The following is a 22,609-nucleotide window of genomic DNA, read 5'->3' as shown; positions in this document are numbered from 1 at the left end:
TACACCCTTTCAACTAACTATACATTTAAAAACAAACTTGAACAACTTGCGCCCGCTCTGTCTGCCCTCAGAGGTGGCCTGCCGAGGGGAACGGGTCCGAGATGTCTACCAGAGACAGCAAGGCTACGCGGCGTGCCAAACCCAGGAGAAGGTCTCCCGTCTAGAGTGTCGGGGCAGCTGCCCGGGGGGAGCAGAAGGACAGGACACCTGCTGCACCCCCCTCCGCAGCAAACGCAGGAAATACACCTTCCAGTGCACCGACGGCTCCTCTTTTGTCCAGGAAGTGGAGAAAGTTGTCAAATGCGGCTGTACAAAGTGTTCTTCATAAAAAAAAAAAAAAAAATTTAAAAAAAAAAATTAAAAATGGAAAGCGAGAAAAAAAAAGAAAAAAGAAGAGACAACGCCCTCGGCAGATTTCCTCCTCTCCAGATATGTTCTGTGTTCCTGCCCGCCTTACTTGATCCCCCCTTTACCCTGTTGTCCAAGGTCCCCATGAGGAAACCCTACACCCTCTGCAGTACTCACCCCCACCCACACCCCAACCAACCTGTTTTTTTTTTTTTAAACCCGGGAAAAGGTTAAAAAAAAATAAAAAAACTAAAGGAAACAACTAAAAAAAAAAAAAAAAAGAGTTTCTTTCCTCTTGTCAGTGCTGGACTGATGATTGATGCTTCCTCGGTGGGGATTTTGAATCGTATTGTAAAGTACAAAAAACAGACTTATTTTTTATTATGAAGTGGAGAAAAAGACAAAAAAAAAAACAAACAAACACAAGAGTTGACTTTTTCCTTACTCCAACGGTGTGTGCCACGCTGTCTATTCCCTGGAGGACTGATGGACCGACCGCTTCCTGTGTAGACCTTCTGCTTCCCGTCTGTGCGTTTTTAGGAGTAACCTTTAACAGGTAGCACCACAGACTCACCACTAGGAGGAGCTGGTTTTTAGGGAGAGGGTGGCAAACACGAGGAAACCATCGTCGTAGTTTGGCAAGTCTCCCTTAGCGCGGTCCCTTCCTGACTGTGTGCATGGTCCTACACACAGCTGTGTGCTCAAACTTGTGGTATTTTATACAGCTACTGAAAAACACAAACACCTTTTTCGAATGCTCTCACCTGTAGAGTTAAACGTTGTACCTGCCAGGTTAAATACACTACTCTCTGTTTATGCCCCCACTCCCCCGCCCACCTCCCCTCACCCCCCAACCCCCCCAGTCATGAATGACAAGTATTTATTGTATCATAAATACCTGTACTTATTCAGTAGACCCCCCTCCCTCCCCCCCATGTATCAATCTGATTCTTTTAATATATATTAATTTATATTTGTCCTTATTTTTGTATTAAAAAGACATAATCTGTCAAGATAGCTCAACTAACAAAATGGTGTCCTTTATTTTGGTTGAAGAGAAGTTGTGTTTTTGTTGCTTTTTTTTTTTTTTTTTGGATCACTGAAACTATTGTGCTTGCCAGAGACCTTAGTTACATTTTAATCTGCAAATGTGACGTGAAGACATTGTATATTTTTGTCGCGTTTCCTGAGAGTTTGTACTGTGCCATTACCAGAAGGTCTTTATATTAGAGTATAAATGTATAGATAATTTCCCTACCTTATGTATTTCACACACAGATCTTGTGCGTAGCATTGACCCTAGAGGATGCTTAGAACTGTTTTTACCTTTTTAACAAATTTATGCTTAAAGAATACTGTGACTTTTTCTAAATGAAACTACTTTGTTAGCCCCTTGGTCTCCGATGTTAACATGTTGCTGCTAAGTTTTTGTACCGTAGACTTGGATCCTGATCTGTATGTTATATAGAACTTCCTGCTCCTACTGTACGGGGGCGCCTTGTGTAACAGATAAATATGTCCCCCCCCGCCTCTACACATGTGCATTGTGCTTTATATTCCCCCCTCTCCCTTCTCCATCCCCAGACTAATGTCAGTTCCCTGACTGATGTTTGTTTATTAAACACAATATTTACCTCACACTTATTATCTTTGCCTTTTTGTCATTTAAAGAGGTTAAACATCTTTCCCCAATAGAATCAAGTGCACACACTATTTCTCCTTTTTAAATATAAATAAATAAAGAAAAGATGCTGTACTGTGCATACAATTGAGAACACATCAGGGATTGTGTTATATTTGTCCTTTATCCTCACCTTTACCTCCTCTCATCCCGTTTCATCATTTCACATCTAGTTAAACATTAAATCTTCTTCTGTGACATTTTTATTCCTGGTCCCACATGCTTCTCAACAATCCCTCAGTATTTCTGGTGAATGCACATTAACAGTTTTGTTCTCTCCATATTAAAATAGTAGCGCTGGTGATGTTCTGTGTTTCCTACAAATGACTGTGTGGCTCGTTCCTCCTTCAGTATCACATCGATACAGATTGATTTCTGTTTAGATTTTTTTTTGTTTTGTTTTTATCTCTGACAATCCCATGTCCACCATCTAGCTGCTGTATATACACCCACTTACTTACCAAATGTCTATTGTTCGAATCTGTGTATCTTCAATAGGAACTAATTGGCTTGAGTCTGAAAGTCAAGTCAGATTATTCATTTTGGTCTTTTCATATATAAAAGCATTGGTAACACATGGCCTCACCTAAAAGTTTATATATATTCTTTATCCAAAACCTAAAGAATTCACAAGGAGACAAGTTAATATTCGAAAAAGGCAACAAATATTCAACCTTTAATGTCAACATTTTATTTGATGCATACCCCGCCAAATTCATCATCAGCGTCTCAGTGTTATATGACATCTTTACACTCAAAGCTGAAACAATGGCTGTTATCAGACAGTCTTCACTTGAGATGTCCTGAAAGAGCTACTTTTTGGACTGAGAGGAGGCCAAAAGATGGTGGTTCAGTCAAGTTGCAAACATTAAATCTTTTATTCTAATACACTGGTCAGTACTGCCACCTGCTGGTCTCTAGCTTAATTACAAATGACTCTTCAATTGGCTTGTCTGTACTGTGAGACATGCCCTAACTAAAATCTGTTAAGAAGAAATACCAGCTACAGATGATATTATTGAATAGTCTGAGATGACATGTCGTCATAAACCACATGGAAATAATCCTCAGCGGTAGAAAAGTAAGACAGCAGACTCAGTCATCTCTTTGGAGGCGCTCCAGCCCCCACCCTTTCCCAGTCGGTCCCAGTCAAATGATGGGAAGTCTCCACACTGATCAGGATGGAAGTATCCTCCCCCTCCTACACAGTACTAGAGACACAAAGAACAGCACTGTAACACACTGGTGTATTAACTCACTGATAGTTGAGGTGTGATTCTTGATTACTCACGTGTTCAGTGTTGCACCCGGTAGTAGGCTTGACTCCAGAGCAGATAGCCATGGCGGCACGTTCATGGTTTATTGCTCTGAATGTGACGAAACCAGTTTCAAACTCCCCTTTCATGTGATCAAAAGAAATAAAAAGTCAATATATAACCCAACACAGTGGTAGAGCTCAGACATTTTCAACTATATTATAATTTGGAAATCTCTGCTGACCCTGAAAGATAATTTAATATTACTTATATAATTACGTATTGTGTAGTGAATTTATACTGCAATTATTCGTGCAAACTAAAGGAAAAATGATGTTTGCATAGATTTGACTAGTTGCTTCTACATTGCTGAGCCCAGTGGTTTCATTGCAGCAAAGTAGCAGCGGTTCATCAAGTGTGTGGAAATACTTCACTAAAGATGAACCACCATGACATGCAGAATATGTAAGTCCTGAAATGCAACAAAAGGACTGCTACAATACACACTCATCTGAAAAGGCATCTGCTAATGCTAGCAGAACAACGTCCAAATCCTCTCGATTACACTCACTTAACAACTTCACCAAATTTCCTGCGGTAACAGAGAGAAGGAGGCTGCACTCTGTGGAGTATTATTAAATGCTATTGATGTTGCCAATTTATTTAGGCTAATCATATCTGCAGCGCATCATATTGATAAGCGTACGTGTTTATGATCAGTTTTGTGGTCTTTTAATAGTTGACATTATTGCTGCAATAGTAAAATGTACGTTTTTGAGGGGACGCCAAACATTTACTCTATAGCTCTGTCTCAAAAACTATAGCCAGCAAACAGTGGTTAGCACATTTCAATGAACTGTTTTGGCACGAATGGACAAGGGAAACGCATATTTTGGAGAATACTACTAATACACTCACTCCCCGAGGCTGTGAGTATTATTTTTTAAAAAGTTGACTGAATCCTCTCCAACAGTGGAACCACTGTGGAGGGTAACGTAGCAAATGCTAATGCTAACCGCTAGGTGTTTCAACTGAAACATGAGCATTAGCATTAACATGTAACAAGAATCCTCCAAATAATGATTCACTTAGATTAATTTATTTGATTTCAGTCAGGATTTATTCTAACCCATAATATTTTCCAGGGTGAAACTGATGATGCATCACATACATAATAAAGATAAACATACATAATAGTGTGATTGTCTCACTCCAGCCCTTTATTTTAATCACTAAACCAAAGCTGTCTGCGACTCGCAGTGGCTGGTAAGTGATAAAACTCAAGTTAGTGTCTTTGATTTTTACAGTTTTGGCACCAAATATACAGCAAGATGATATTTTTATGGTTGAAAGACAGTGTTCGCGTCAAGCGTCCCTCTGTTTTGCTGTTTTGTTAATACTGTGACGTCACAGCAACGTTGACCACGATGGGGCCTATACTAGTATAGATATTATATCAGTGTCAGACTGACAACGTTTATAGTGTTCAAACGTCGATAAAGCTCCAGAAAAGTAGTAGAACGGTCAGTAAAACGTCCCGGTAGAATATTTTCTACAATATGTCAAGAATATAGATTTGCGTTTTAGAGTGCGTTTACATGCACGTGAAAAAACAGAATTATTGCCTTAATCGGACTCTAGTTGGATAAAGTAAGTGCATGTAAACACGTTACGTTAAATCGGAGTTCTCTTTATCCAGCTAAGACAATAATGCGATTGGAATTCGGTTTTCTCTATGACTACAATCGGATAACGCGTGTGCGCATACTCCACAACCGGTGCACTGGCACGTGACCCCAGAACAAAAACATCCGGTAGAAGAACCACCTGAGACATAGCGCATATCTTACCTGCACTATAAGTAGCGCACAGGAGATTAAATGAGCTGTACTATTATTGTTGTTTGAAATGCCGGTCTGCCGCAAGAACGACTCGTGTTTATTATACGACGTATGAGGTCAACTGGAAAACGGACTGTATTAACGTGGTATTAACCCACTGAAAAGACACATATCGCCACCTAGTGTGGAGGAGGAGAACACGTTCCCGTCAGTTAGTCGATTTTATCCGTAGCATGTAAACCGGGACAAGGACCACATTCAGAAAATCACATTTCACATTTCACACTGTGCATGTAAACGCATTGATTGTTGCAAAGCATTACTTTCTATACAGTAGTGTGAAGGTATGAAAATCAGAAACCTTTTTATTGACTTAATTTCCCACATGAGTTTTTTTTTTTTTACCTCTTGGATTTGGTCCGTAAAGCATTTTGGTGGACTCTCTGTCTCCATGGTCATACACAATGGGAATAGCTGGCCCTCTGTTGGTGCAGGAGCCTATGTTGTATCTCACTGGAAATTGCTGCAACAGTGTGAATAATTAGTGGATTTTGTGTTACTTGCTCAGTGAAAGGTGCTAGAAAAAAGCTACTGACTAAATTACCCTGAAGAGATTAAAGAGGTTCCCCCCGTACAGGCTGAAGAACCTGTTCTCAGTGTGGTAGCGGAGGATGGCTGCCAGGCTCCAGTGCTCCAGTGGGAAGTCGTTGGGAACGTGCCACACAGACAAGTCTTCTGCTGCTATATCATAGTAACCTGGGTTCTGTGGAAGGTAAGGTCACCTTTTAATTCACTCAATACACAGTTCCTTTAAATTTCTCTTGTCAGATAGATAGAACATCTTGTGTACCTTAAAATCATCTGATGTGGCACTTTCTACTGCTCCAAATGTGTTCCTGTTGGACCAGTTTCCGTCTCCGTCTGGTCGCGCTGCATTGTTGCCCTGTTGACTGGACCAGCGATCGCCAACTGTGCACCTCCCATAGATGCTGTTCTCATGGACACTCGCCACCAACGTCCAGCCACCTCCAGCAGTGGTCATGTCACAGAAAGTCTGGTACGTCAAGCCATTAGCCGTGGTCAGGTAGTACAACCCATCTGGTTATAGTGAATATTGATTTGTTATTGGCTTGGAGTCCATTCTTTTCATATCAAAACATTTCATAGAAAATTCTCTTCCAAACCACACTTGCTTACCTTCACGTTGATCGTATCTGTCCCTGATTTCTTTACAGCTTCTTGCAGCATATCTGGATCTGCTGTTCAGTTTTGACAATTGTTCAAAGTTTGTCTTGATGAGGGTCCGGATGTTCGGATTTATTTCAGGGAGCGACTCATTTTCTGAAAATGAAGCCATATTTCATTAAATTCCACTAGAGTCAGGCAGATAGCAGCAATATAGAGAAAGAAAGTGCAATAAGTGCAATGAATGAGCATACAGCATATAAGAAATTTCTGAAACTCTTTACCTTTTTGTAAGGGAGCAGCTGTAAGGTATGCATGTTTCACTAACGCCAAAATCACCAAGAACAAGAATATACGTGGCATCATGTCTGTAAAAATAAATGAAATACACCTTGTAAGATAACACAAAAACAAATTGATTCAAAACTGACACAACTTTCTACCAACATAAAAAAGTCTTCCATTGTAAAAAAAAAAATGATAATAATAATTTCATTTTTAAAGTATTATATACTATTTTATGGCTTCAAACAGAAACAGGAGTGTATATCTCTGTCATCTCATCATTCACTTCTGCTACGTACCTTTTTTGTGTGTTGTCCGATGTATTGTGGTGAATTCAGCCTCACTGCTTCACTTCACAACTATATATGTCCTTTATCGTCAAGGCTCAAAGTACAACCTGCTCTTAATTCATCAGCTTTTATTACATTTGTTACTGAATCACCAGTCAGGGAAAAAAAAAAAAATCCGTTAAAATACAACAATATACTTACACAATTATGTTCAAGGTCTTAGGTTATCTCGAGCTCTATTAATGTTTGCGTCAGATATCTGCTCTGCACTCTGTACTTGTTACCGTACACCAGGTTGTTAATTGCTAAATGTTATCCAGATAGATGACATTAACGAGGGTTACAAGAAACAATAACCTGGTTCGTGAAACGAACCCAGTGTGTGACCTACATTCTTACACATTTTGCAACGTTCAACTGCCGTCTGGTGCTTCTTCCAGGTAGTACCCCTCCCTCATTCTGCAGAAAATCACAGAGCATGCCTTGTTTCACTTGTTTATTGTTGTGTTGTGTCAAGTACATCCTCTCCAATGGAGATATTACAAGAAGTAAGTGGAACCACTGTGGAAGGTAAAGTAGTAAATGCAACTCCTACTTGGACACCCCTGAAAACACACAAGTAATGTTGCGTTACCTTGCGATTAGCATTAGCATTAATGTGTAACAAGAATCCCCCTAAATAATGATTAACTTAACGTAATTTCAGTCACGATTTATTCTAACCCATAATGTTATCCAGGCTGAAACTGATGATGCATCACATATTGATCTGATCCGATATGAATTGTGCCTGTTGTTGATTGTCTCACTCCAATCCTTTGTTTTTATCACCAAACCCAAACCAAAGTTGTCTACTACTGGCAGTGGCTGGTATGTGATAAAACTTCAAGTTAGATTTTTCAGTTTTGGCACCAAAAATACAGCAAGATGATGTTTTCATGGTTGAAAGTGACAATGTTGAAAGTGACCTCAAGCTTCCCTCTGTTTTGTCTCCAGCTAACATCATGACGTCACAATGAAATAGGCCATGATCTATAGTAGTATATATATTAGGAGGGTCAGACTGAAGGCATTTATGGTGTTCAAGCTTCAATAAATTTGCAGAAAAGCCTCAAATATTGTCTACAATATGTATACAGGTCCATACAGCAGTGTGAATGTATGAAAATAAGAAAAGTTTTTATTGGCTTCATTTCCAACATGAGCTTTTTACTTCTTGAACTTGCTCCATAAAACATGTTGGTGGACTCTCTGTCTCCATGTTCATACACAATGGGAATCGCTGGACCTCTGTTGGTGCAGGAGCCTATGTTGTATCTCACTGGAAATTGGTGCAACAGTGTGAATAATTAGTGGATTTTGTGTTACACGCTCAGTGAAAGGTGCTAGAAAACTGTTGAGACTGTTGAGAGAAATGCTTAAGAAGTAGAGGATGAACAATTGTCTCATATTACCTTGTACAGGTCAACAACAGAAGATCACAATTTCCAAATGTGACAAAGTTTGCAAAGCAACATCTGACATCTGATCATTTTCTAGATGTCAGCTTTTGTTGCATTTGTTACTGAATCATCAGTCAGGGAAAAAACACTTTCAGTTTAAACACAACAACATACTCATAATTTATTATTGACTCTTATAGTTATAAGAGATATAACACTAACACCAGTGTTAGTTTCTCTTAGCAACAGTGTATAGTGTTAGATGTCAAATCACTCATAGTGTCAGTTTTTAACTACTATAGCTGTTTACTTCATATTAACACTGTATGGTGTAAATATAGTTTTCGGTTAGATATTACATATAAAATAGATTATGGTTAAACAATGAGGCTATGTTCAGCTTGAAACATTTATTTTAAAAAGCACCACAGTAACAGATATAAAATATGAATAGAAAATACATTTAAATCATATAACTGTTTGTACAAGACATTAGACGCCACTTTACGTCAAATTTTCCACACACTTTGTTCCCAAGCATCAGGGAAAACGAGAGAATGAGTCCTGTAGCTCCTAGAGCAGATGTTGAACTGTCTCTAGTCTCCACACAAGAAAGGCCTTAGGGTCATAGTAGAGCTTCTGCTTAAAGAAACCAACAAACAGAAACACACAAAAAAAGGTTTTAAGAAGGTGCCAGACATACCAGGACACAGCAGCCTGCAGCGGGGCTGCATCACTGATAATGAAGCACGTTGCAAAAGTAAATTGCAAGTTAAGTTGTTAAGAACTTTTATAAACCAGGTCAAACCAAACAGTGCAATATAGATAAGAAATGCTGCTGGATGTTCTCATGGTTCAGTGTTGTGCCACTTCCTATGATAATGTTTTGTTTGCTGTTTTATTTCAATCAATCAGTCAATCTTTATTTATAGAGCACTTTTCATACATAAATATGCAACACAAAGTACATTAAAAACAAACTAGGTGAATAAACTCTTTAGGAGCCGTCTGAGCAGAGAGGTGACACAGTTTTATTAAGTTCCTCCTTGGTTTCCTGTCTATTACTCCTTGTGTTTTCCCCCCTTGATTGCTTTATTGGCTTCTCCTCGTGTGCTCCACCCTGATTAGTTTCACCTGTGCCACTTCTCTTGTCTATATATGGCCCTGACTTTCCTTTTGCTCCCTTTTGTGTTGTTTTAGTCTCCATGCTTTCATCCTCCTGCCATGTTCTTGACTCCTTGTGGATTTTTCTGTTCTTGTCATGATTTACCTGCCATCTCTGCAGCGCCTTTTGTTTTTCATAAAATACTTTTTGTTTCACTCTGCCTCATATCCTAGAGTCCTGCACGTGGGTCCTAGCATAAAACCTACCACCTTATTGGATGTGTTGCAAGACCACTTGTCTACTGATTAATTATCACACACATGTTTGTCCATTTCGTTTACCTCTGTGAGTAAAGTCAGATCTTTGAGTTTTCTCTCATAACCAGGCATGCTCCTCTCTTTGAGCCAGAATAAAGTACACAACTTGAGTGAAAGGACAGGAGCACGTCGAACACAATTGTGGATAGAATTCGTAAAGTTTAACTGCCGTCTCGTGCTCTTCCAGGTGGTGCCCCTCCCACATTATGTGGAAGGTCACGGAGCCTTGTTTCACTTGTTTATTGTTGAAAGCAATTTACAAGCCAAATACTTCTGTCGGGTCCAGAGAGATGCCAACACTGTACGTTGCAACTGTCTTCATTTGGATCGTGATTTATAGATTTGCAGTTCTAGCTCGCTGACCTTTTCAGAAATGTGAAAAGAACAACTACTTCATAATGAAGTACAGAACTTGAGTCACCCTCCAACATTCTTGCAGCTCTGAGTTAAAATCATCAGAAGTTTCAAAGGTGTTTGTGTAGGAGTAGTTTCTTTCTCCCCAACAAACAAGGCTGAAACAAAAGCAACTGGACTTGAGGGGCTTTAATGAAGATGTTCTTTTTGGTTGTTTTTCGTTCTCCATCTAATTTTTTATTGCCCGGTCGCCTGGACCAGCAACCTCCCACAATGCACCATGTATGCTGTTCTCACAGGCGCTCACCACCAAACCGCTTCTGGTGCACCATGCCATTAGCTGTGGTCAGGTAGTACAACCCATTTAGGAAAACGTAGTAAATGTTGAGAGAAAACAGAGTCCGTCAGAACTTGAGTCTTAACCACTCTCGACCATTCCAACAATTCCACCTTAAAATTTGCACAAATATGTGTTTCTGACCTTGTTGGCGGGACCAGCAATTGCAGTGGCCGTGTCACAGAAACATGTCATAGAAACATTTAAGTGAATTTTGTTGAGAGAGAATAGCCTAGTGTTTAAAGAACAGGAAGACCTCAGCACTCCATTGTGCTGGATTTATGTCAGATCTCATACTTTGATTGTCACTAAAAATAAGGTAAATTTTCCTGAGATGAGAGATCATCGGGGTTTGGGTAACGCAATGAAAGTGTTCATATGCATATTGTTGTAGTTCTACCTATACTATATTAGAAAAGTGTCGGACACATGAAATGGGGCAGGATAACAAAAATCAGAACAAAGACCTGGCAAAGATGAGGCACAATAATTCCAGGTCAAGTCCAATAAATAACCCAATAACGAATGAGTTGAAATATAAAACAAACGAGTGAACACTGGGAATCCTGCAGAGAAACAGCAAGAACACACAGGCGCGGTAACAGTGACAAGGTAACACAGCAGGGAAGTACATCTTGGATGACAGGACAGACAACTTGGGAAAGGCAGGGCTATAAATACACAAAGGCTGATGTGACAACAAGAAACAGGTGAGCCAAACAAGGAGAGGAGTGCACAGACAAGAGACGAGACAAGACAGCAGCAATCACAAGGGAGGGGGAAAATACAAAGACAAGTTCAACTTACTAAAGAACAAGGTCCTAAAAATAACATCTCTGTGAAACAAAGAAACAGTTAAGACACTGTTGTCCATCCTACACGCGCCTTATAGGCAAAATATAGCAAGATACAAGCTTTGTTGGAATATCCACTTAACAACTCGAGATCTGAAGTTCCACAAATTGAGTTCAGTTCAATTCAGCTTTACTTCTATAAAGTACAAATCTGCAAGTGTGTGAGGAAACAGACTCAGCCTCAGTCACAGTCAAACAAACGTGTTTGAATCTTCTGAGCCGAACGTGGACGCAATTAGGTGTGGAACAGTTTCTACCCCTGGTTCCATCAGGCTTATCAACCACAGCAACTAGATCTTTATAACACTGGTGTGAAATGGTGCTACTCCTTTCTGTCTATTCCTTTTTTCTATTTTTAAAGTTTATTCATTGTGTTAATGTTTCCGTTGTTTCTGTAAATTTCATTGCATATCTCTTTTTTGCATTCAGATTCTTGGCTGATTGCTGCAAATGTGTTGTCAAAAGCCAATGAAGAAGAGAGGGTGGGACGTGTGAAATAGCATCAGAACACGGCATCAGGTGACGGGAGTATCAATGCATAGATGTTTTACCAACCTGGACGATAGAAACGGAGGGTTAGAGATCAGTCAAGTCAATACAAGAACTGTCGACCTCACGAGAGTTTGATGCTTTCGGTCGGCTGTAGTTGGTTTGGCAAATCACGTCGTCTCTGATCCTTCGATGTTAAGTGTGTGATCCCCCGTCTTAGAGTCGTCGTGCAAAAATCTGCTGAGCTGTTCGCGTGTACTCGCAATCTTTCCAAAATATGGAATGACTGTGAAGATGGTGGAAAGTCCCCAGCACAAGGCGACGATGGCGGGGAAATACTCCCGTTAAACGTGAAGAAACATGAAATGTTTAATGGGCAAACAGAGAGATTATAAAGTTACTGTTACAGGGATAAATGAGAGTACAGGGATGTCAGTGGAGGTGGAGGGCATGTTCTACAGTAGCAATGCAGAAGAAATAGAGAAGAAAGTGAAGAAATATAAAGTGCGAGAGGGAAGGAAAGTAAAGGGCAGGAAAACTGATTAGTAAAGCTAATAACTGTATTAATAGCAGTTGTGCTTCACTTCAACTCACTGCTGCATTTCCTTCGACTCACTGGCCCTGATAGTGATAATAAGTGGCTGAGAAAGAGGTGAGCTGTGAATTATTTAGTCTCCAGTGGTTTTGGCGAGGAATAACAAATGAATCCATGGCCTATATATCAGAGTGTGGACCCGTCACATGATTCATTTTGGAGGGTTTTGTGGACTGTACGGTTTTGCGATGAAAATGTTTTAAAAAAATATATACAAAATGTCTAATAAGTATCAGAAATATTGATCATATTCATATTCAAACTCTGCAGATTGCATTGTTCTGTATCTCCTGTAACCGAGGTAAAAGGATAAATACAGTTTATTATTAAACCAGATCTTCAGTCAAATTTAGTAGCATAGAATAAATCTCTAAAAACAAAACAATATTAGATAGAAGAAGCAGCCGTGACCTTTGACCTTTATATTTCGTCACACTCCAACACACAAGACTCCTCATTAAAACTTAGCCACTGAGCAGAACAGTGAGTACAGAATGGTCTTAATATCTTGAAACATTCAACGTGTTCAGATCATGAATATTTCAGGAAAGTAAAGACTAATATAAAGTCTTGACTTTCCTCGACAGGAAGGTGTCCAGCATTTGACTCACTGTGTCAAGGCTGTTGACGGATTTTTTTTTATTATTATTAAATACCAATATGATTTGCACGTCGTCTAAAGCATTGATGAGCTTTTCTGTTCTCTTCTCTGCTACTTAGTGAGTGTAATGTCTGACTTCTGCCACTAGGTTTCACTGTTCTCTTGAAAGTACCAGGTTCGTTCTACAACCAGGGAGATGAACTCTGTTCATCTCATCGCTGCGTCTGAACCCGTGTGTCTCTCTCTGAACTATTTTTAGAGGTTGAAAAGACATAGTGCAGAGAGTTTGGTGGCTCTTTTTCTGACACCTCGCACTAATAATTCAACTGTTTCACACACTGCTTCAGGAATAAAAACCGGCAGCCAGATGTGCACATCTGCACCGACCACAGTCTGCTGGAATTGTTTACTTATTAATTATTAATTGAATAGTTTGTGTCTTCTATTTTTTGGATCCTCAGTCCAGGTTTGAGCAAACACATATGCGCACTGAGTCTTTATTGTGCTTCTGCGTGGTCACAGCGGTGCATGTTTTGAGTGGTATGGTGTGAGAAGTAACAAACCCGGGTAGCTCCACAATATTTGGTTTTTATTAAAATATTTAAACACTTCCTCTCTCCTCAATATATCTGTATTTTTTTTTCTGTAGCTGTTTTAAGTTAATTTCAGAAGCCATAAAGTTTAGTACATATTGATCATATTGATCTGATTCACTGGAAAACGCCGACACATAATTCAAATCTTAGTCAATGAATGTTTTTGCTGAGGGTTTTAAAACAGTTTCTGCTGTGTCTCTGCCTCCTTGTTCATCATCTCCCTACATCAGGCGTTTGTACTGTATATAAAATTAATAGTAAGAAAATTAAAAATATATGAGGTATATCCATGTATGGATATATATATATATATGGATACTGTACATACAGGAGCGTGACTATACGCCTGTATACACAGATGCATATATACACACGCACGCGTGCACATGTATATTCACACACGCCTGTACATGCACGTACACACATGTGTCCAGTATTCAGTTGGTGGGGGGGGCTAATCATCAGTGACGTACCTCTTCTGTTATTGATCACATCATTTACACATGCACAGGCAGCTACTGAATAAAGAAAATGCCAAATAATTTTCATTATGTGTCGCATATAGTGAATACTCACTTTTTTTTTTTTGCGCCACTGGCCTGGAGGACAAGACAGGCTGGTGGAAAGATGCTCCGGGGTCATTCACACAACTGGTGGAGTCGACATTTAAACAGAAATACTGTATCATGTTTAGATAGAACATCGTGATGAAAGTAGCTCTGGAGCCTCAGAGCCACCTAACGGAAACAACAGCAACCTGGATTAATGTTCTACTTTGCATTTACAAACCATTTTTATGCATCTTTAAATCCTCGTGTTCTTTTATTTATAGCTTTTTGTCTCTCTCCTCCTCTCGCTGCCGTGTCCACTCTGCTCATCTGATCTGACCTACTTCTCTTTCTTTTAAAAACAGATTCATTGACATTGAACACGTACGTGAGTGAATAAATGGTGCAGCTACTTGTCAGACTTGCTATATATATATATACACACCGTATGTACACATACAGTGTATATATTATTCATTTCCCCGCTCTCACTGAATCTAAGACCACTCTAACTGTACATTCATTCACTTCACCCAGTGAAATGAATCCACATGAATGTGCAGATCCAGGTTTACATCGTTACAAACCTGAAGGTCACGGCACGTCCAAGATAAACCTTCAGGTTTCGTTACAAAACAATCCCATTGACGCTGCTTCATTTTTGTGGGGGGTCAAAGGTCAGAAAGTTTTGGGAAAGAGGACGAAACAAGATAAACTCAAGATGACCTTCTACTTCTACCTTCTTTGTAAAATCTTGATAAATTTCTTCAGGTCTTGTAACGAGGCAGTAGAACATAGGTCTTCAATAGGAGGTCTGCGACCCCTAAGGGTTCCGTGAGGGTACTGCAGGGGGGTCGCAACATCTTTGGTTAATTATTTATATATATATATATATATTTCATTTTCCCCAACAAATTTAAATTTCTTTAAATACACATTAACATGAATCCAACATATTAAAGGGATAAACCGAGACAGTCAGCACTTCGCTCATTCAACGATACAGGAACTGTCTCAACAGAGTTTCTCACAGAGCGCTGCACTAGCTGAGACCTGTCAATCAAAGCCTCCTCTACACAGTAGGCCCCGCCCCCTATCGCTGCTTAAAGTCTGTTCAGTCCCCAAGTGAGATCCAGAAGCAAACTGCAATATTAGCAGAAGAGAATCTAACAGTGCAGGTTTATGTTTATGGCGGTTGCATTAGTTGCACGGCCACCGTACTGTTGCACATGTTTGAAATAGAAAAAACTGAATATTTGAACCTGTGTGTTGTTTGAATAACTTAATATTGACTGCAAAATGACAGTGATGTATATTTATAAATAGCACTAGGTTTAATATAGAACACATATAGTAGGTAGGGGGTCCCTACTTTGAAGATACCTGTAGTAGAAAACTAATGAGTTAATGAAGTTCTCACACTTAACAGGTAGAAGTTTTTTTTCTTGGAGCTCATAAAACTGAAAATAGATTTTTCAAAATACATTTTTTATGTCTACTGTTGAGGTTGTATTTATTCACCTGAGTTTAAAAACATATTCTGTGTAATTCACTCATCTAATATTCCCTTTATTGTGTTTAACACTCTCTTTTCTTGATTTACTTTGTTAAATGTGCCCCCCACCTGAATCGATCTACGTTTCTTCCCTCTGAAACCCTCTTCCACTGCTTTTCCTCGGGGCCTCGACGGCTCCTCTGGCTCCCGCGCATCCTCAGCAGGCAGGTGCTGGCCCATTAAAAGCTTCCCCAGGCGACCTACCCCGGGGACGCACATTTTTAATGCGGCGAACCGCTTTTTTCGGGTGACACGCGAGTGGAATAAGTCAAACAGGGACAGTCATTAAGTCCGTCAGTATTAATAGATGTAATCACTTCATCGCGAGCTGAGCTCCAGTCGCATCCACAGAAACTTTTCTCACCCTGTAGCCCGCATGCAATATCTGCTCCGTTTTAAAAAATGCATTCGCCCTTTGTTTTATTGAACCTCTTTGGTATGTGACTATTCTTACGCACAATGCACGCCTGCAGCCGATGGAGGTCCTATGTAGGTTGCATGGCCATTACACAGCGAATACCACATGTTTCCCCTGTGGAGATAATTACGCAGTAGACTGTTTTCTCACCCCCTGTATGACATGGGCAGAAACATCTTTATCACATGTTTTCATGTTGTGAAACCAGGAAGTTAGAACTGTTATGGGACATTTTTACGATATAGATGTATTTATAACCAAAAGTTACGTGATAAAAACGCTCTCAGGTGTGGAGCTCCGTTGGCCCAGCCCAAAGATGTCCTACCAGTCAAAAATCCACCTGCCAGCACCTGCAGCTCAGGAGAGAATCATAACTCTGGTTTCCTCCGTTAAGGCTTGTGCCTCCTTGAGGGTTATAACACATGCTTTCATATTTACCACGAACAAGGAGGCCTCATTAAACAGGAATGAACAGATGTTAATGTGTAGACGGTTCGTCGCAGAGCAGGGTATGAGACCGCGTGCCCACACTCTCCCTGAATCGCCCTGACTGCACTGGACCACGTGTGCGATGTGGGACAGATGTGTCTGAGGGTTGTCACCGTAAAAGCTTCTGTGTTCTCAGCGGTCAGGGCATCTTTCACAGGAACAACCTTTACAAATTATTCATGTTTGTTTCTTACAGGAGATAGATGGAGGGGGGGTTGGAAACAGAGTGCACCGTGCATCCGCCCAAGCTGATGGGTGCTAATGTGAGTCAGTTACATAATCCCATTTCTAGAGAGCCCGAGAAATCCTGACCTCTGACAAATCTCTCTCTCCCTGGTGGAGAGAGGAGGGGGGAGGCAGCAGCTATATGGCTTTGAGTGATGACTCTGAAAATAAATAAATAAATGTAAAGGAAAATATAAAAATAAAAGTGTCCTTCTGCGTAAATTGTTCTTTAAGAAAAATCACTGTTCAAAGTGTTTTATTATATTTTATTACATCTAATCTGGCCCCAATAGCCAACTTCATTCAAGGCTTTAACTGTGATACATGTTCCAGACTTAACCTTAAAATTTGAGTAAAAACTGATTCATTTTTATATTAATTCAGTTCACTCAAATGGTTAAACTGAGTTTTGGTCAGTCACAGTCAGCACCACCCAACTCAGTCCTTTGTTGGATTAAAAAATAAAAAGTAAAACTATAAAAAATAGCATATCTATTCTGAAACCTATTGTTGTTTGACAGGCAGTCAGATATAGTGTGCAGAATCCAGTGTGCCACCTTTCACACGTGTCCCGCTCCCTGACCTCACGGTGCATATTTTTTTAAATTGTGCCGTTTACGCGGGTATCTGCATCAGTTTGTCTCTGCTCTCCTCGGTGTCTGGCACCAGGTCCGATGTTACCCCCCTGTGATAAACCACGGTCACCGTGGTGTTCCCGCTGTCCTCGCTTCCCCTGGTGTTCGCGGAGACGCTCGGCCTCACCTTCAGCGGACTCTCCCGCTGCTGGTTTCCGGCCTCGTTGCTCGCCATCATCGTCTCCACGGCTGCGCTCACCGTGCCCAGGCAGCCTCCTCCGCGGCAGCGCAGCAGGCGAAGGAACGCGTCCCTGAAGTCCGCGTTGAACGCGTAGATGATCGGGTTGAGGGAAGAGTTGCTCCAGCCGATCCAAACGAAGACGTCGAAGGTTCGTTCGCTGACGCAGTGAAGGCCCGGGGCGCCCGGTCCGCGACAGAAGGGCAGAGCGCAGTTGAGGATGAAAAACGGCAACCAGCAGCAGACGAAGACCCCCATGATAATGCTCAGAGTTTTGAGGACTTTAGTCTCTTTCCTAAACGAGACTTTGAGCTCACTGTGTGACTGGCTGGTGCGCTGAGATCCAGGATGGAGACTGGCCTGAGACAGACACGAGTTGGCACGGATTTCCGTGCACAGGTCAGGGAATAGTTCGGGTACATCCAAGCGGCAGTTCTCCGCGTGCTCCGCCGCGCGCTCCAAGGAGGATATCATCCGGATCTGCAGTTGGGCTATCCTGTAGATGCGGGTGTATGTGACAATCATAATCGCAACGGGGATGTAGAAGCTGATGATGGAGGAGGAGATGGCGTAGGTGCGGCTCAGGCTGGAGTCACAGCTCCCATCGATGTTTTTGCCACGGGGGGTCACGTCCTCCCCACTCGGGTCACTGATTTCCGCCCGGTGCCAGTTAAGCTGCACAGGCACGAAAGAGATGACCACGGACACCGTCCAGATCACCCCGATCATCACGGAAGCCACCTTCTTGTTCATGCACCTCTCGTAGCGGAACGGGCTGGAGATCGCCCAGTATCGGTCCACACTAATGACGCACAGGTTGAGGATAGAGGCCGTGGAGCACATGATATCGCATGCCAGCCAGGTCTTGCAGAAGCCTCCGAACGGCCAGTATCCAGCCACTTCAGTAACAGCTTTCCACGGCATCACCAGCACGGCGACCAGGAGATCCGACAGCGCAAGCGACAAGATAAAGATGTTGGTTACTTTTGCGCGCAGGTACCGGTAGCGGTAAACGGCTGCGCACACGGCAAAGTTTCCCAAAAGCGTCCAGATGATGAGAAGCGCCAGGACGCAGCCCGTTAAAGCTCGGTACGCCGGCAGCTCGTCCCGGCTGCCTTCTCCCACCGGCGCCAAGCCGGTTGTGTTAGTCATTTCCCTCTCCCGCGCTCGGCCGCATGTCAACTTGAAAATATAATAATTCCATTCATCCGTGACAGTAACAGCGAAAATAAGAGGATAAAGAGGCACTCGGGGGAAATCGTCCTGCGTCCTGTTCCCGTCAGGCTGACCTGTTCTGCTGCATGTGAGGACCACATGCACCACCCGCTGATACTCACTGCTGAGCACAGCTCCGAGACGCGCAGAGTCAAATGAAGTTTGTCACCTGAGAACGACAGAAGCCACGTTGAACCACACATCTCTGCTAATTCACGTTCCATTGTGCATTACTATTTTTATGTTTAATCATTTCTTCCTTTGCCCTGTTTTGGCCACGTTTCTCAAAAATCTCACTCAATACCTGTGCCAGTAAATGTAGTACTGTAACATTTGCGTAAAAACTGCTGGACACTTAACGACTAAGTAGCCGCAGTAATGAGTATTTCATTTTGATAACAACCGTGTAAAGGTAGATTAAATCGACTGGAATTTATCAGATTAAAATACCAACAATACAATAGAGTTAAAGAGAGGAATAGAGAGTGTATAGTGGAGATATAAAGAACATGACCTAACATCCACCTTTGACTTAATGTGAACAACTGAGACACCACATGAAGCCATATTTCACTTTATTCGTTTATTTTATTCATGTATTTTATTAAAACAGACCTGGATATTTCTGTAATAATACAGTCTGTTTATTGATTACAGAAGAAAATGACTTTTATACCATGTAATGTTGTTTATTATCTCCCAATCATCCAATGGGATGTATAATATATATAAATATCTATAACCCACATCCACTGCTACAGCCCAAATCCATTAGTCATTTTATATATATTAGCTAATTAGTCAAAATAAAGGTTTTTCTAGTTTGATGAAGATCACTTGCTGAAATGCAGACGCACTGAGGTTTAAATTACAGTCTTCTCATCTCAAATCGTTTCTCTAGCGAAAAAGTGACTTCATGAGACTTGATATGAGATGTCAGGTCAGACATAACCTGCAGATAAATAACATGTTATTTTCATTTTTTTCAAAGTGGAGTTCAAGGCCTGTAAATCATTATTTCATAATATGGACATTTCTCTCCACACAGGAAGCTCTGGTTTCCTCATCAGCATCCCCGACTTCCTCTGTGGTTCCAAGCAAGTACATCACAAACAGACCAGGAATTTTGTCATTTTAGGGGCAAGGCCACTTGGCTTTTTGTGTTGTCAATTTTTTGAGGGCACAAAGATCAATAGACAGGGCACCAAGGCCATTAAATAAAATGATTTATGTTTAAATATAACGTCTATAATGACTTTAATTTAAGGACTTTTGACACTTCTGAGTGTCATTAGTCAGTCGAAAATATCAAGCAGGTAAAGAAACATCTCCTACACTAATATAAGAAAATATCTAACATAACTGATTTTGAAATTCAAATCTTATACCAATTTCACCCGGGTCGACTCGCTTTTGGTGCTTTCACATCACCAGAAGTCCCAGGTCGGACCTCCCACTGTGAGAGTTGCGTGCCTGTTTTTTCCTCTCTCATATGTCATTGCGTACATTGCAGAAAACATTGTAGTCTGTTGATGACCTGAAGAATGAACCGTTCAAACCCCTGCTCCTACAAACGGCTGCTGATATTTGAATAAATCACTGTGTCCTGCACAGAGCCCGATATCTGCCACCAAATCACCTCTTCTCCTCGGATGCAGGATTTGTTTGACTAAAAAAAAAAAAGAACAAATATCTCTGCCCTTCAGAGATCAGGCTTCATGGGAGTAGAACTTGTTTTTGAGCTGAAGCTTCTACAATGTTACAGTCTGTCAGGCCGTCGAGTGACAAAATCATCAACATCAGAGCGCAAAACCCAGGCTGATGCACCATTCCTGTTCACATCGAAGCCGAGTCGAGCCGAGCCGATAAAATCCCAGGTCGTTCGACCGGCTTCATTTGTTTGTTAATTTATCACACAGTCTTACCTTGGCCAAATTTTTTTCTCTCTTCAGTGAAAATTCAACGTCACAGATGCGGACACAATTGGGTGGGGGCCGCGTTTGATTAGGTCTCCTGGTTGGCTGGTGATAGATCGGTGACAAGCTGTTATTACAGCCTGTCTGAGCGCTTCATGCCAGGCTCGAATCAGATCCACCACTGATGAGTTGCCCAATAAGAATATACAGAACGTCATCAAAACATGTTCGGCTTGACTTTTCAAGGGGACAACAACCACAAAACTTTGCGGACGCGGTGCAGGAAGTAGCCGGCCATCTACAGGTGACAAAGCCCTCACACAGATCAGTCTGGAACTGGATGAAAGCATTGATCGATTGATTGATTGTGTTTAGGTGTCTCGATGGGTTAATTAGGACTTTTGTTACAAGATCCATCCTCGCATTTGTCCCAATGTCATCAGTTAAATAAATTATAATTTTTCCTCCGAGGGCAAATTCTTTCTCTCCAAACTCCAACTGACCCTTTGTTTGTCAAGTGAAAACTTTGTACAGTATGTTGCTGTTTCTAGGTTAGACAGACACTAACAAAGTGGGGCTTTGATCTCACCAAAGAAAAGTTGAAAAAAAAAAGTAGCACATTTCTGAAGAATCACATTACCAGTTTTAATGCTGAAGTCCATACATGGATGAAGGCTGCTGGTTGGTGGTCATCAGACCACAGCAGGTCAACAATGGGTCAAAAGTACATCTTTTTTCTGATAGATTTCAAGTAGCAGTGAGCAGCGAGGCTAAAAAGATGGGGAGGAATTGCAAAATAGAAAAGTGACCTGATGATCCTCACGTGAGTCTCATGACAAATGACCCTTTTCACCTTTCATGCAATCCGTTGACCCAGTTGCTCTTGGTTAGTGCAGCTTTAATCTTTAATCCCTCGGGGGCAGATGTGAACCTTATGAGCCAGTCAGTGGAGATACAATAGATCTGAATAATTTTACTGTGTTATCAGTGAATTTAAATTGATTTTGTCAACACCCACAGCACAAGACACTCTGGTGAGATTTGTTTAAGAAGTCCTGGGTATGTTTCCGCCATTATTTTCTTGATATACACTCAGTTTTCCTAGTTTAAACCATTTTTAACATACTCTGATATAATCTCACATGTGTAAATTAGCATTTCTGAGGAGGGTCGACCATCTAAACCAAATGGCGTGTACTCCTGCTCCAGCCACGGCTGAGACTCTTTAACTTCCTCCATGACTTAAACACAAACGTGCACGCTAATTACGTCCTGTTTGAGTGAAACACAAATTGGACAATCACTATAGAGTAAACTGTTTAAACACTCTCTTTTCAAATGTTCTTCAATCCAAACGTATGTGACCAAGGACAGATAGCGTCTCCTCACTGTCTTGTGAAGCTCTCAGACTGCGCAGACATGATGTTTTTCTCCTGACTCTTGGCAACATTTTTTTTAACTAAGTAGAGTCCACTTGCAGAAAACATCTCATCAGAGTCTGTTCTCCCTAAATATTTGCATGTATTCAAAGGAGTTGAGCATCCCAATGCAATTTTAATTCTGTGTTTGGACTCATCTGTTTAACATTTGAAGCAATTTAGTCATTTGTAGGCTTTGCAAAGGCCTCATTACTTCTCTAAGAAGTTGGTTGAGAAAAGCAGACATTTACTAGGTGTTTTTAAAAAGACTCCCAATGAATGATTTTAAACAAGATTTTATTGACAAAACTTTGGCAAGACGTTGCCAAAGTTACAGATCGTCCACACACACAGTCCATATCAAAAACAATTAAGAGCAGATGCTCCCTGCACAGGTAGGAACAGGGAGTTGCACCTTAAATTCATAGATTTCTTG

At 41.0% G+C, this 22,609-nt stretch overlaps 3 protein-coding genes across 17 annotated transcripts in view; 1 reads left to right on the top strand and 2 right to left on the bottom strand.

Annotated features, from left to right (window-relative positions):
* Positions 1-1,986, top strand: part of slit2 (slit homolog 2 (Drosophila)) — an 84,692-nt gene extending 82,706 nt beyond the window's left edge. For 14 of the 15 annotated variants that reach the window (XM_047578479.1, XM_047578480.1, XM_047578484.1 and 11 more), the window contains one exon: positions 72-1,986. In XM_047578479.1, coding sequence (XP_047434435.1) covers positions 72-328 — 257 coding nt within the window. In that variant the 3' untranslated portion in view covers positions 329-1,986. The remainder of the gene's footprint in view (positions 1-71) is intronic. The other variant, XM_047578493.1, reaches the window with a different exon arrangement.
* A 685-nt stretch (positions 1,987-2,671) lies between these two features.
* Positions 2,672-6,975, bottom strand: LOC125004252 (intelectin-like). The gene is made up of 8 exons (XM_047578734.1): positions 6,896-6,975; positions 6,596-6,679; positions 6,324-6,467; positions 5,977-6,224; positions 5,731-5,889; positions 5,532-5,649; positions 3,321-3,427; positions 2,672-3,240 (listed from the first exon to the last, which is right to left on the bottom strand). The coding sequence occupies exons 2-8, from the start codon at positions 6,675-6,677 to the stop codon at positions 3,097-3,099; spliced, it is 1,002 nt and encodes a 333-aa protein (XP_047434690.1). The 5' UTR covers positions 6,678-6,679; positions 6,896-6,975; the 3' UTR covers positions 2,672-3,096.
* A 10,095-nt stretch (positions 6,976-17,070) lies between these two features.
* LOC125004308 (D(1) dopamine receptor-like) lies at positions 17,071-19,144 on the bottom strand. Its single transcript, XM_047578822.1, has one exon. It carries the CDS (start codon positions 18,774-18,776, stop codon positions 17,427-17,429), a length of 1,350 nt encoding a protein of 449 aa, XP_047434778.1. The 5' UTR covers positions 18,777-19,144; the 3' UTR covers positions 17,071-17,426.
* Between the last annotated feature and the right edge of the window lie 3,465 nt (positions 19,145-22,609).

This window comes from Mugil cephalus, chromosome 2, assembly GCF_022458985.1.
Source record: "Mugil cephalus isolate CIBA_MC_2020 chromosome 2, CIBA_Mcephalus_1.1, whole genome shotgun sequence".
Taxonomy (NCBI): domain Eukaryota; kingdom Metazoa; phylum Chordata; class Actinopteri; order Mugiliformes; family Mugilidae; genus Mugil; species Mugil cephalus.
This window is presented reverse-complemented; position numbering and strand designations above follow the sequence as displayed.

What these genes read in the sequence shown, in the direction of transcription:
- LOC125004252 (XM_047578734.1), bottom strand. Translation starts at nt 6,677, where the DNA reads ATGATGCCACGTATATTCTTGTTCTTGGTGATTTTGGCGTTAGTGAAA. An exon ending in ACCTCTTTAATCTCTTCAGG is followed by an intron (nt 5,650 to 5,730) that starts GTAATTTAGTCA and finishes ACACTGTTGCAG; the next exon opens with CAATTTCCAGTGAGATACAA. An exon ending in CCGGGTGCAACACTGAACAC is followed by an intron (nt 3,241 to 3,320) that starts GTGAGTAATCAA and finishes TTGTGTCTCTAG; the next exon opens with TACTGTGTAGGAGGGGGAGG.
- LOC125004308 (XM_047578822.1), bottom strand. Translation starts at nt 18,776, where the DNA reads ATGACTAACACAACCGGCTTGGCGCCGGTGGGAGAAGGCAGCCGGGAC.